The 14,712-nt window shown below is 32.5% G+C and overlaps 1 protein-coding gene across 3 annotated transcripts; it reads left to right on the top strand.

Moving 5' to 3' along the window:
• The first annotated feature begins 8,543 nt into the window (after positions 1-8,543).
• LOC18037412 (protein MID1-COMPLEMENTING ACTIVITY 1) lies at positions 8,544-14,066 on the top strand. 3 transcript variants are annotated; one of them, XR_002904634.1, is made up of 10 exons: positions 8,544-8,915; positions 9,277-9,414; positions 9,503-9,944; positions 10,373-10,788; positions 11,273-11,382; positions 11,677-11,748; positions 12,329-12,435; positions 12,818-12,911; positions 13,108-13,224; positions 13,501-14,066. XR_002904634.1 is itself a non-coding variant. In XM_006425331.2 (9 exons), exons 3-9 carry the CDS (start codon positions 9,537-9,539, stop codon positions 13,158-13,160), a joined length of 1,260 nt encoding a protein of 419 aa, XP_006425394.1. In that variant the 5' UTR covers positions 8,544-8,915; positions 9,277-9,414; positions 9,503-9,536; the 3' UTR covers positions 13,161-13,370. The 3 variants fall into 3 exon arrangements, 2 of the variants coding, with proteins under 2 accessions (XP_006425394.1, XP_006425395.1); XM_006425331.2 differs by lacking the exon at positions 13,501-14,066 and having other exon boundaries at positions 13,108-13,370; XM_006425332.2 differs by lacking the exons at positions 8,544-8,915; positions 13,501-14,066 and adding an exon at positions 8,922-9,037 and having other exon boundaries at positions 13,108-13,370.
• The last annotated feature ends 646 nt before the right edge of the window (positions 14,067-14,712 follow it).

Genomic DNA, 14,712 nt, shown 5'->3' with positions numbered 1-14,712 from the left:
TTTAAGAAGGCATGCCAATCAATTGGTGTATTTTTCTCAATTTTTTTTGTTCACGTGCATTTAATAGAATCAAAAGTTTAAAACTCAAGTCTATATTCAATAGTAATAAATTAATAATAATAAAATAATGTAATACTAACTATTAAGTTAGAACCTATGGCATTAGAATTCTTTTTTAATATCTAACAACAACAACAATAATAATAATAAATTTTCCTTAAAGATTAGTTTAATTGTTAATTTAGACTTACACAGAGTTATAGATCATAGTCCATAATAATATTAATGCATATATTTATAAAATCACGATATCATCTATTCATTTAATAAATTATAAATATAAGACAATTAGAGTATCTTTTTGAAAACATGAGAATTAAATGTATTTAAAAACTTATGCCTATAAAATACATTGAAAAATAAGAATCATTTTTTGAAAATTCAATTTCAAGTTATTTATAAAATAATAAAATTTTCAGTTTACCTTTTTTAAAAAATTTACTTTAATATACTTTGGCCCACGTGATGTTGATGAAAACATGCTTATTGCAAGCCTTTTTACGTGTTTTGATTTAGCCATTTCTAACCGTGTCGTGTTTTTAAGGTTTTCGTGCCTAAAATTCTTAGCCCAACCTAACTCGCATGTGTGTCGTGTCATGCCGCATGCCTTACCAAAATGTGCCCCTTACACATCCGTGCCGCCCAACTTGTTGGCCATCTCTAAAATTTAGTATGATTCATATTAAATTAATTCACATGCAAGAGTTGTGAAAGTTGATGTATAATTTTATATAGTTTCGGGATAATGTGTTTTAGTTATGAATCAAAACAAAGTTCCTGGTTCTTTGAATATGAAAAAAATTAAGGTAAGAATTAAATAAAGAGAGCTTAAAAGGATTACTACCTTGAATGAGATGATGAAGACGTAGTGATAGAAACTGAAAGATAGTGAAGCAGCTACAGCATGGGAGACGACAAAGATAATGACAGGCACGAGCTGAAAAGGACCACAAAAATCGACGTGGTTTACAAATACAATATAAGCATAAGCCATTAAGTTGAACTTTATCTCTTCTTCAAGCACCAATGTACTTGAATTGGCCTCGTCTGTATCTTGATCGGATCCCCAGTTTTATTCTGGCGTTTGATAGAAATTACAGAATTGTGTTGAGGTGAAGTTACGTATAACATTATCGGAGCTTTTCTCTCTTTCAACTAGGGTTGGCAATGGGATGGGACGGGACTGAGATTCATCCCGTATATGTAAATGGGATGAAAAAAAGTCACATTCTTATTTTTATATTTGTTTTAGGACAAAAATATGTCTCAATCCCGTCCTAAAAGAGATGGGATCCATCTCAATTGGAAAAATTCACATTCTTAATCGGCAATGAGACGGGATGGGAAGGAATTTGTCAATCTCACTCCCGTCCCGCATATGTAATTGAGATAAAAAAATGTCTCACTCCTGCCTCTAGATTTTTTTATAGAACAAAAATATGTTTCAATCCCATCCCAAATGAGATGTGATCCCGCAGGATCTCATCCCATCGGAAAAATTTGTCATCCATACTTTCAACGTTGTTTTGCAATATAACATTTGCATACTATTCCGTTTCACATTCTGCAAGATGCAATCTGATCAGAATCATTCACCCACGATGTATGGTAACATGAATCTCCTCGTAATTAAGTAACAATATCACTAGGTTATAATTGGCACCAGGTACACGTTTATACGTAACTCAGTTTGCACAAACCCCACTTTTTATTTATAGAATTAAAATGCACGCATATATGATATGACTTTGGGGTTGATAACTAAATATCATAATTAACAATTGATTCTGCGTTTAATGTATACGTTGTAATGCATGCAACAGTAAAATCGTTTTTGCTTTCCAACCTTGTACATATTTCAATGTATACCAGCTGTGCTTTCAGTGGATACTCTGTCATGATCCACTTCATTCTTGATTAAATTATTATCTTTTCGATAAACCTTGCTTACTTTATTAATGGGTTTTGCTTATTAACAAAAGTTATAATGATTCCACGTGACGTTACTACTAGCTACTTACCACTAGCCCTTTTGGCCTCACATAAATACAACATACTATTCCACTAAAGCACATGAATATCATTTTCGTGACAATTGACAATAAGTTATTTTAATATATAAACACTAATTCCATTAATTGTAAGATAGGGTTGTTGTCTTGGAATATTGATCGAATAATATAATCATCAAGATTGTCGATAACATTGTTCTAATATAATATGCAGAAATGTACTCGTGATATCAATTGGAGTATCAATTCATCCGTGATTGCATGAAATGTAAAAGAATATTTTTATTATGAACATTAAAATATATATATATATATATATATCAACACTTTAATTTTCACACATATGATAAGAAAGCAAATTAACATTTTGGATGCTTTTGCTCCTTGTTATGAAATAAATGCTCGTATAGTTTTTATTTTTTGACTTACGAATTTGTTTATTCTTTATATTTTAAAAATTATTTTAAGATTTTTCCTACTATTAAATATATTATGTTCCTATCTTTAATTCTTTCTATAATAATACCCTTACAATAATATTCTTGGAGATATTAATCAAAAGAAAAAAAATATTAGTTTATCAAATTATCCTTAAAAACAAAATAAAATTGATGTAACTTTTTATGCTATTATTTTACTTTTAGGATTAATTTGGTAGATTAAATTTTATATACAATTATTTATAAGTTTGTTGAAAAGATACAAAAAGTACTAGTTCTTTAGTATTGACATTCATTGGTTAATTTGCTAATAAATAATTATTGATTAATTTACTAATTAATTTTTTTTAGATAAATTAATTGATTTCAAGAATATTGTTGTTGGGTATTATCATGGAAGTCAATAAAAAGTAAGGGTAAAAATTGTAAGATATTTAATAATAATAGTATATTGAGGTATTTTTTTAAATATAAGTACTAAAAGAGTAGTCAAGTCGAAATATAAGAACTAAATGACCATTTAACCGTTCTTCACTCTCCCTAAAATAATCATACTATTAAAAGCAAAACAAAAAAAAAACCCAAAATAATTTAATCATGCTTAATCTTTTTAAGTTGTTCTTTCATTTTATTTATTTAATAAATTTCTTTTAATAGCAAGGACAAATATTCAAAAAAAGGTAAAAAAAACCCTGATGCGTGCAAAACCATTTGGCTGCCCTCTCTATATGAAATATGTGCCACACAAGTTGATTTTGAAAGATATGTATTTGGTGCACATAACAAGCGTAGCTAGAATTGAAAGAGACTCAATCGACAAACATATTATTGCATGAAATTAACATCTTTAAGTACGTGCAAAAGACGGCACCAACATCAGAGAAAAACGCAAAAAGTTATTCGTAAAATTAAAACAATGAAGAAAAAATAATAATAATAATTAACAGAAACGACACTTCGCCTCTCACTTCTCAAACAGACAACTCAACTTTATCCTCCATTTCTTCCATCTAACTTCAATGGGATCTCGTCATTCATGAACAACCCTTTAACAATTGGTAGTCTCACCCATTTTGTGCCCAAACTGGACCATTTAGCCAACAAAATTTTGCTTTCTTTTTAATCATAAGCTAAGGCGTTTTCTATATTTGTTTTATTTATTATTTCACTTTTTTTTTTTGGGGTTCGAGAGGCAATAAAGTGCTTAAATCCACATCCACCTGGCGGTCTCTTCGCCATCAATTTCGATAGGGATATAAAGCCAACATTCACTACGAAGTTGGTATGGTGGTGCCTATTTTCAACAGTGCACCAACATTTCTGTGCTTTTCAATGTGGGTTCAACGATCATTTCAATGCATAATTCAAATTTCTACCATTCAAGAAAAGGTTAAAAACGCAGGTGTATTTAATGTACAATTCACGAAAGAAAATTTGAGGTCTTATCTTCCACTAACTCCTATGCCAAAAGGGCACTCGGACTCTATAGACGACAATTTGCCAGCTTACCTGCTTTATTTTATACAAAGGCATGCTAGCACTTTTCGTTATTCCATCAGTGTTCAGATGCACGGTTTTACCTGCCCTTATTCTTTCTTTCTTTCTAATGTTCGGTACCGCTGCCCCATCGCTTTGCTTTCAGTACTTTTTTGACAATTCCTACTTCAAGTTAGTGGGGGGACATAGTTATGGGGAAGAATTGTTTTAAATGTTGTTGTCCCATTTTTCACTTAAATTCATTTCTTCAACACGATATTTATCGCCGCCAGAGTCTTGTGTGTTCGATTCATTTCATGTGCAGACTCCGTCTTTAATACGCTCGTTTCACGTGGAGTCATTTGTTAGGACTCGCATTAATAATAATAATGTATTTGGATATTTTTCTATCCAACATAATTTTTTTTTTGGATATTATCATTTTACTATTAAAGTTTTACTGACATATCATATCAGTATCAAAGTTTGCTGAAAAGTATATTTTACTACTAAAGTTTTACTCTGTTATTAATTCACTACCGTTCTGTTAACAACGTTATAAATTTGCTGATGTCATAAGGGCATCAAAGACATTTCCAGCTGTAAGAGTAAAATTATTTGTTAATTTGATAAATAAATTATCATTTTACTACCAAATTTTTAGAGGAATTATCATTTTACTACCAAATTTTTAAGGAAATTATCATTTTACTACCAAACTCTTAGGGGTAAAATCGATTTTTAACTCAATTTCCGTTAAACATTAACTTTTTCTTAACGGAATGGTAGTGAATTGATAACGGCGCAAAATTTTAGTAGTAAAATGCACTTTTCGGCAAACCTTGGTACTGACATGATATGTCAGTAAAACTTTAGTAGTGAAATGATAATTTCCCTTTTTTTTTCAACTCAAAATGCTCCTCGAATAATGAATATAAATAAGTCTATTATCTAAATCATTAGTCACTTTGTTCATCGACTTTTAAGTTTTACCATATATGGGTTACTGTTCTAATTACCATCGATTAGAAAATTAAGAAAATATTAAGAGCCCTTGTAATTGCAGTCTATTCCCACTTTGTCCATCCTTAACTTTTGTGAAGAGCCCCTTGTGCCGAAAAAATAAAATATTTAGCTCTATAACAAAATGAATCTATACTTGAGAATAATCCAAAACAATTCCCTACCCACAAATGTGCGTGCATAGTAGGGGATTTGCGTAACGAAATTGAAAATGCAGTTAGTTAATAATGAAAATCGAGCTAGCAGACAATTCCTTTCTAAGTTTCACATTAATCCATTAAAATTTAGTTCGATATTTATAATTGTTAGTTATTACCTATTTTTATATAAACTTTCGAAATTGTACCGCAAAAAATAACATATCAAATTAGTGTCATATTGATTACCCTTATAACAAATATAACAATCGCAAAATTTGTTCTTTTACTTTTATAAAGTCACGTAACTAACCAGGTTTCTTTACATTTGTTTATTTCCTTAACCTTTGAACTATTTTTTTTAACTGATTAAGCATCAGGTTATTGTATTACACAATTATCATGTTACTGTATTAAACAGATATTTACAACTGGTATGACAGTAGATCATTGCACTGATATTTATAATAATATATATATATATATGAGACTTACATTACATATATACTTAGAATTTATATTATTACATTTTTATTTTATAAAGTATATGCTCTAGCCAAATATCCGTCACAAAAGAGAAATGTCCTTACTCCATTAGTATTTTACAAGGGAGAAAGATATTACAAGTATTCTCTACACAATTATATTTTAATTAACAGAAGTTGAGTTTATAGAAACTCAAATCATTGACTCATAGTCATAGTTGACTGCAACGGTTCACAGGCAAGAAGCCCGAGAGCTACTGTTCGAACCCTTTCAAAAGCTGGTAATGAAGATTTTTTTTTAATTTAGTCAATATTTTAAATTCCTACTCAGTATTTTTTTAAGGATTCCAATTCAGATTCCTAGCTGAATAAAACTACTCTACCGGACTAGGGGCAAAAAGCTGGCGAGGAGGTAAAACAACAGTGAATCACACATCACGGAGGCAGTAGTCAATTATAGAAGAAAGGCGTGAATTGAAGCAACAACGGCAAAGTAATAATATTGATAAATTAATCAATCACTTTTATGTTGTGTTTATTTGTTGGAGTGGGAGTGAGGAGTGTTGATTTCTCCAACTCCAGCGTTTACTTACTTAAAATGGAGAGGGATTGGGAGTCCCACTCCGTGGATCCCACTCATTTTTAGAGTGGGGAGTGGGAGTGGGAATCCACTCCCACCTCTCCCATTTCTACCTTTTTTTTATTTTATGTTTTATAATTAATAAAATAAAATAAATAATATTATATTTATTTGAATAATAACATTATATTTATTTGAATAATAATATTATATTTAACTAAATAATAATTTACATTGATTCTAAGTTAAAATTATTTTAAAATAATATTATTATATTAATAGAGAATTAATAAATATAATATTATTACATTTATTTTAAAAATAATAGTACTATATTTATTTAATATTAATAATAATAAATACTTTATTCTAATAAAATATTAATTTTGTACTAAATAATATTATATTATTATATTATATAATAATAAATTTAATATAATTATATAAAATAAAATAACATTTCATTTTATATTAAAATTAAAATTAATAATTTATTGTTCATAATTAAGAATATTAATAATTATAATAAATTTACAAATATAATAAAATAAATATTATTCATTAAATATATTTTTTATTAGTTTTGTAATTAAAAATTATAATTCTTTAAATAAGGATAAAATTGTAATTTGAAACTATTTACTCCCAATCCAAGACAAAATAAACACATAAATTGAATTCTGATCTCCATTCCATGCTTCTATTCTAGTGTAAGTAAACAATCTACTCTCACTCTCACTCCACACTCTGAATCTTAAGATTCCCACTCCTCAAAATTCTCAATCCAATCCAAAAAGTAAACGCTACCTTAATCGTCATGCAAGTCAAGTGCTACCAAAAATATCAAATAACACATACGACATGGGGCCCTTTTTGTTTGTGGGTCGTGGACAAGGCGAGCGATCAAACAAGACGCTACCCAGAAATTAAAATGAAAAGTCGTGGAAACGTGTGATTGGACGGCATGTGCGCCCCGTCATTGTCGTCCCGTAATGGGTCCACGTGGCATTTGCCAGAGAACGGGCGTTGAGATATAACTATAGAATATGCGTTTTCCTGTTTTCTGTTTCTCGGCAGCGTCGAATTACAGTATTAGCCTTTCCCCGTTCCGAGATCTTGACCTTTGAACTCTTTTGCCACATCACTTGCACCCGTGAATGGAGAAATTATATATACTCATCCAGTGATTTTTTTTTATTATGTATATATTTATTTTAAAAAACTGCTAAACAAGTAGTGTAGTTTTTAAATATTTTATATTCTCACCGTTCATTGCTTTAGGACTACGGGTGCGTTTGTTTGGAATTGAGATTGAGCAACTGTAACTTAAAAGTTACAGTACTAAAACGTTTGGTAAACACTAACTACTGTAACTTAAAAACTATATTAATATGATTTTTCACTTGTATGATGAAAATTTTATTATATTTTTAATAATTATTATTTATTATATATTATTAATTTTTATTTCATAGTTATAATTTTTTTTTCCATAATAACTATAAGGTACAATACTTCAATCTCAAACACACCCTACATTTAGAACTTATAAGACAATATTAGACTGATTCACTCTTAAAATTAGATTGAACTAATTGGATTATATATAGCCAATCATCAAGTAAAGATAGTCTATTGACCGGAGTTCAAAGAATTTACCCCAGGCATTGGATAAGAGGCAAGAAGACCTGCGACAGCAAAGCGAGCAGCTTCTTGCACTAATGGTAACGGATGAAAGGGAAGAGACACCTGGGACAGAAAAACTGGCTTTATTGACCAACCATAGTTGGAATAAGATTTCTTTATTGAACTTTTTGTTAGGGTTATATTTACATTTGGAAATATAAAAAATTGAGTTTCTTTTCTATCATCTCACTTCCGTTTTACTACCCTTGAATTTAAATAATGAGAGAGTTCTCTTAATTTAAAAAATCATTTAATTTTTTATTTATTGGATTCACTCAATGTAATGACGGAATCTAATAAATAAACAATTAAATCAAAATTTTAAAATTATAATTTTAAGTTAGAGAAACCGCACCCTTAAATAATCTAATATCAGATGTAAGGAATTCGTATGTTTTCATGAATTTCACAGGACCAGAAATTAGAAACCATATATAAGCCGATTCAGTTGAATATGGGCTCTCAACCAATTTTACCCATCGCCATTATTATGCCTTAAAGGGCCACCTAGAAAAGTAGTATTGCTTTAGCCATAATGACACATGGTCGTTATCCTTTTGTGTCACATCTTGTGTTTCGGCCAGCACTCTGCAGCAAGAAAGCAAATTACGGTGTATCTTCAAAGGGTGATGCCAGCTGGCGCTTTTTTATTACAGCATCCGACCCTAAATCTTCATCATAGTCAACGAAATCCACACTCTGGCATTCAGTCCCGTGAAGTTCGCCCCAACGGCGCCAGGCACCAATAATTTTCGTAAATACAAATACCACCCAGGGGCATTCCCGTACTTTCATTCACCACCACCACCACTAATTCCTCATTAGTCTTGTTAAATGAATGCCACTTCCAGGCCACATAGCAGCACAGAGACAAAAATCCAAAAGCACACCGATACTGTGACCGATAATAGATAGAGAGAGATTTGAGACCTCTCTCTCTCTCTCTCAGCTCAGAAAGTCCAAATCCATTCACTGAGAAGAAGAAGAAGAAGAAACTGCCTTCCGCGCAAAGCAATGTCTGTCATTCCCTAAATTCAATGTTCTTTTTTCCCTTCCATTTTGACATTTCTTTCTTGTTTTCTTCTTTCAAAGCTACCAATTTAAACTAATAAATAATGAATTTCAAGTAGCCAACTAGGTGAGTGTTTCATGAGCATTCGCATTTATTTTTTTTTTGCTTCTCGCTTTCTTCAAGTTGAAGTGAGTTCAAGCAAAGGATATCTTTTGTTTTATTACTTGCTTTATTCATTTAATTTATTTCTTTTTTTTTGGCTTGAAAAAGTGACAATCAAGAAGCGTCATTGCTAATTTTTGAGATTTTTGGAATCTGATAGTTGTTTCATATTTGTTTGAGCGAATCCTTATTGGCTTTTTTAGAATCATTGACGATATTCGAATCTAAATGAAATGACCGAAGAGATCTTGCCGACGAGGAGCGCCTGTTCAACAATGCAACCGGAGCAACTTTTGCAAACGACGCCGTTCCTTTTCTTTTAATACATTTCATTTGACGAGGTAACGACCAAAGTAAAAATTCTCTCAAATTCACTGGATATTCAAATTCAGCATTTCCTGATTAGTCTTGTAAATGTTTTTGGGTCAGTGTTTACGGAGTTCAGTTAAATTGAATAATAAACATGGCAAATTGGGAGCATTTTGGAGAGATAGCGAACGTGGCCCAGCTGGCGGGCTTTGACGCCGTTCGTTTGATAGGACTGATAGTAAAAGCAGCGAGCACGGCGAGAATGCACAAGAAGAACTGCAGGCAATTTGCGCAGCACCTGAAGTTGATAGGGAATTTGCTGGAGCAGCTCAAGATCTCTGAGCTTAAGAAGTATCCAGAGACACGGGAACCTCTTGAACAGCTGGAGGATGCGCTGAGAAGGTCGTACCTTTTGGTGAATAGTTGCCAGGATCGAAGTTATCTTTATTTGCTTGCCATGGGATGGAACATCGTGTATCAGTTTAGAAAAGCGCAGACTGAGATTGATCGGTATTTGAAAATCGTTCCCCTCATTACCCTCGTGGATAATGCTCGTGTCAGGGTATATTCATTGCTCTATTATTATTTTATAATCTTGTTGTAATATGTTTCAATAATCACTCAATTGCAATAAGATCTACTGTGCATCCGATTTTGTTTGTGAATAATGTCTGAAGATCCAGTTATGACGACTGAATTACAGAAAAGAAGTTCATTGCTATTATTGGATTAGATTGGAACTTGGGGAGATCGACATAATCACTATTATAATGTCTGAAGATACAGTCATGAATTCTATTGCTTTTGTTGATGAATACATGCAATGCTATTTCCTTTAATTTTGACTCACAGCTGGAGTAAAATCTGATGCTTGTTATGTTTTTATGAGAGTTCTGTATTCTGCTTGACTTTTGGTTTATTTGTTTGTATGATTTTGTGTTTATGCAGCCCAATTGAAGTTAAGTATTTTTGGTCATTTGATATTGACAGGAGAGATTGGAAGATATTGAGAAGGATCAACGTGAGTATACATTGGATGAGGAGGATCAAAAGATGCAAGATGCTATCTTGAGACGGGAACCTTCAAAACATGAAACTATGGTTTTGAAGAAAACTCTATCTACTTCCTATCCAAAAATGGGGTTTAACGAAGTGCTGCAAAAGGAAAATGAAAAGCTTCAGCTGGAGCTACAACGATCACAAACTCAAATGGATGTGAGCCAGTGTGAAGTGATTCAACGTTTGATTGATGTCACGGAAGCTTTTTCAGCAAATCATCTTCCAGAGGAGGTTTCACCGAAGAAAAGTTCTAAGAAAGTGGAGTGTAACTATTCAGACACCGATAACGGGAAAAATCATTCATTTAATGAAAAAGCTAACAAATGTGATGCTCGCACAAATTCAAGGTTTGTTTTATTTTGACCTTTTTTGCATACGAGATTGAAAGCAATAAAAGATAAAAAATGTGTTTATGATAACATGTAAATCACACTATATACATATATATAATATATACGCCTCCTATTTGCTCTATATTTGGCGGTACCAATACTGACAAATAAGGTCTTGTTGACATAATAAAAGCAGTATGTAACTGGACTTAGATTTGGTAATGTGTTTTGAACTTCACTTTTAGGATTTTACTAAGTGCACTCTCTTAATTTTTGGCAGCTTTTCTGCTCAGCCATCTATTTGGTTGCATGGTTATGAGATTTGATGCTATCATCAGTTTAGTATTACTGACTGTTAAATCTTAATTTTATCAGTTTATTTTATTTTATTTTTTTTCAAAGACATGTTTTACAAGATCAAGAAACATTGATTGTGCACTTCATTATGATTTTTGTTCACTTCATAAGACTTACAATTTGATGCAACCTTTTCTTCCAGAAACACATCTTCAGTTTCTTCAGGACGTGATCTGCTGTCAAGGGAAGGTTCTTATCAGCATGAAGAATGGCACACTGATTTGCTTGGCTGTTGTTCAGAACCTCTTCTGTGTATGTCCTTTCAGGCTGTTTATCACTATTAGCTCTCTGTTGGAAAGTTGTATTTTGTTGGTCTAATTATGTTGATAGTATTTTTAACACCATTGTTCTAACATCTGCTGTAATAGTAAGATCTGGCGTGATTTATGCTAGTAAAGTTGAGCTCTTAATCATATACTGTCAGTAGCTAACCTCTATCATAAGTTGTCACTGCTTTTGCTGCCAGATTGGGTTTGTATTTTTCAATTATTTGTTTTTCTGTTATAAGCCATGCTTTGTGTTCTTAGTAGCTTGTCTACATCACAGGTATGAAGACATTTTTCTATCCTTGTGGCACATTTTCAAAGATTGCTACTGTGGCAACTAGCAGGCACATGTGTAAGTTGTATTCTGATGCTGTGATCAGTTTTGAACTCTCAAATTACATGTCCCGTGATTACTTATTATAGAGTTGGAATGTGGCTGCATATAATGTGCATTTTACGTGGGCTCGTGAATCCAGGAATTACTTATTTGCAAAATATAATTTTCGATTTTTAGCTCTTTTACAAAAATATGCCGAAATTGAGGCTATTAGGAGAATTTATTCATTTTTTTTTCATTTTTCTCAATATATATATATACGCTGGTGATCTAGTTTTGTTCTAAAGTGATGGTTTATGTGTTTCTGAGACTCATGCTTTGGAACTAGTGATTCTAATGCTCAAAGGTTTTTAGTATTATTTTCTGATCTTGATTTACACAATTTATTTGGTTGTAAAATGCAGTATTGGGATTTAACTGGAACATCATGATTGTCCAAGAATGATCTAGTCATGAATCACCCTTAATTTTTGTTTTTTTTAAAAAAATCTTCTATAATTGTCAACTTAACATCCAAGCATTTTTGGAATTCTCAACATGGTTTTGCTATCACTTCAAAGCTAACACGGCAAAGTTTTGTTTCCATGGTCTTCAGCTTCTGCAGAAGCATGTAATGAACTGATGGCATATTCGTTGATATTGTCATGCTGTTGCTATACTTGCTGCATCAGAAGGAAGCTTCGTAAGACATTGAACATCGCGGTATTTTCTCCTTGCCACTGCAAGATCATCTCCTTATGTCATCAATACCCTATAAACCTGCTGAATGTTGTTTTTCCCTCATCTAAAATATATGGTTTAATTGTTGTGTATTTCTAAAATATAATCATTTTCATAATCATTTACTTGTGCTGGCTCAATTGATGGGTTATGTGCGAAGTTGTATTAATGTAGAAAAGAAAATAATTAAAGAAATATGCTGAGAATTAAATGATTCAAAATCGTTTGTCTCAAAAAAAATTTGATTGCGCAAGAACATGTGCGGACAGCAGAATAAGATTCATAATGATTACCAAATTATATAATTGATCTTCATTTAATTTGTTTCCACATATTCTACTGCTTAAATCACTTCCTTTGGCAGGGGGGCTTTGTTGATGATTTCTTGTCACATTTTATGTGTTGCTGCTGTGCCCTCGTCCAAGAATGGCGAGAAGTAGAGATCCGCGGCATATATGGTATGCACCATACTATAGCTTAACATACTGTTGTTAGAATGCCATGATTCTCTTGTAGATGTCGAAGACTGAAAAGTTTAGATAACTTTGTCATTAAGTTTGAGGATACCCAATCCTGTTCGTCATCGCAGATTCCTTCCTTTCTTACTTTGTGTTTCTCAAATTTTTCTTATACTTTTGCTAAACCGGTTTGCAGGTCCTGAGAAGACAAAAACAAGCCCCCCACCATCACAAATCATGGAATCATAATGAAGAAATCTAAGACTTATTCAGCTCCTGCTGGAGATTCATTGACCTTGAAACCGAAGAAGAGGTAGATACCCATTACCGCTTATTATGAAACTTGTATTGCAGATGCTTCCATGCCATGAATTTAACCATATGTAAATTAATCTCTTTTAGATCTGAACATGATGTATTATAGACCTTTTCTGTGAAGGTATAGTGTTGTTTGAATTAGTTATATGGTTTTGTATGCTCGGTGTTTGTTAATCGTTGACTACACATGCATGGGATCCTTGATTCCTTTCGCCTATGTTGCCTTTGCCTTGAGTAAAATTATATAACGCATCCTCATGATCAATATCAGAACAAGATTTCGCTGCCAGTTGTTTGGTAGTTAGTCCAAGTTACACCGGAGGGTTTGCTTGTTGCTGCACATTGCTTAAAGACGCGGATTCACTCCATGAACCTGAAGTGGAAAAATAATGCATAACGCACGTAGACGTGGGTGCTGTCTAGAAACTATTGTATTGTGCAGCTAGTTCGAAATGGAATATCAAAAATCACTGAAAGGTCTGATGTAACTTCTCATCCGGTGAATCATATTCTAGTTAATGAAGAAACAAAAATTAAATCACAAATAGAAATTAGTGACAGGTATAAAGCCAGCTTGCTGGGCCCTTATCCATGTGATACGGCTCGGAAATTTGTTCTCATGGATAGAAAAAGGTCCATTATTTTGTCCAATGTAGTTAGTTCTCTTTCGTCAATTGTCTCTACCCTTATTTTGTCCGATGTGGTTGGTTCTCTTTCGTCAATTGTCTCTATCCTTGCGACGACAAGCTCAACTAATATTTCAGGTGGAGAGATTTAGATTACTATGTACTGAATTAAGGACATGCTCGGCACCCTTCATTATATTGTATTAGTCTCACATTGAATTAAAATATTACAATATTCACGTTTGGCTGTTTCACGGCATTGCATTAATAAATAAATTTACTGCGGTGGAGTTGAATTGGATTTATATCGAATTGCATTACATCTCAAAAGCAAAAGAATCAAAAGACGTTTCTCACATTTATCTTCCAAACACCCATCAGCCAATTTTCGTTTTCTCTTCTCTCCTCCGAATGTACGGTAGCCTTGCTCCACCACCACGCCATCTTGATTTGCTACGTGACATTGCAGCTCCACCACTATCGAGTTGCGCGATAACACAACCCTGCTACCACTGCGCTGTCCAACACCATAGCTCCATCACCACCTAGTCACGAGACAGTATTGCTCCTCCACCCTCGCTCCTATCCTTCACCACATGAATGATCAAGATGCAAATTTGATTTCTTAATATGAGTTAGATTTATGATTTAGGGTTTATTTTCGAATGTTCGGATTTCATTATAGAATTTTTTTATTTTTTTTTAGAATTAGTGTCTACAGTCATTGAATTGGTTGTTGGGTGAGACTGTGAGACTGTTTTATAATTTTTTTTTTCAGAACTAGTGTTAAAATTGCTGCAATGTCATTATTAAATTGAAACTCTGTAGTGACCGGGTTCTTTTCTTTCTTTTTTTTT

The sequence above is a fragment of the Citrus clementina genome, unplaced genomic scaffold (assembly GCF_000493195.1).
Source record: "Citrus clementina cultivar Clemenules unplaced genomic scaffold, Citrus_clementina_v1.0 scaffold_7, whole genome shotgun sequence".
NCBI classification, from domain to species: domain Eukaryota; kingdom Viridiplantae; phylum Streptophyta; class Magnoliopsida; order Sapindales; family Rutaceae; genus Citrus; species Citrus x clementina.
This window is presented reverse-complemented; position numbering and strand designations above follow the sequence as displayed.

What these genes read in the sequence shown, in the direction of transcription:
- LOC18037412 (XM_006425331.2), top strand. Translation starts at nt 9,537, where the DNA reads ATGGCAAATTGGGAGCATTTTGGAGAGATAGCGAACGTGGCCCAGCTG. An exon ending in GATGCTCGCACAAATTCAAG is followed by an intron (nt 10,789 to 11,272) that starts GTTTGTTTTATT and finishes CTTTTCTTCCAG; the next exon opens with AAACACATCTTCAGTTTCTT. An exon ending in GGCAACTAGCAGGCACATGT is followed by an intron (nt 11,749 to 12,328) that starts GTAAGTTGTATT and finishes CATGGTCTTCAG; the next exon opens with CTTCTGCAGAAGCATGTAAT.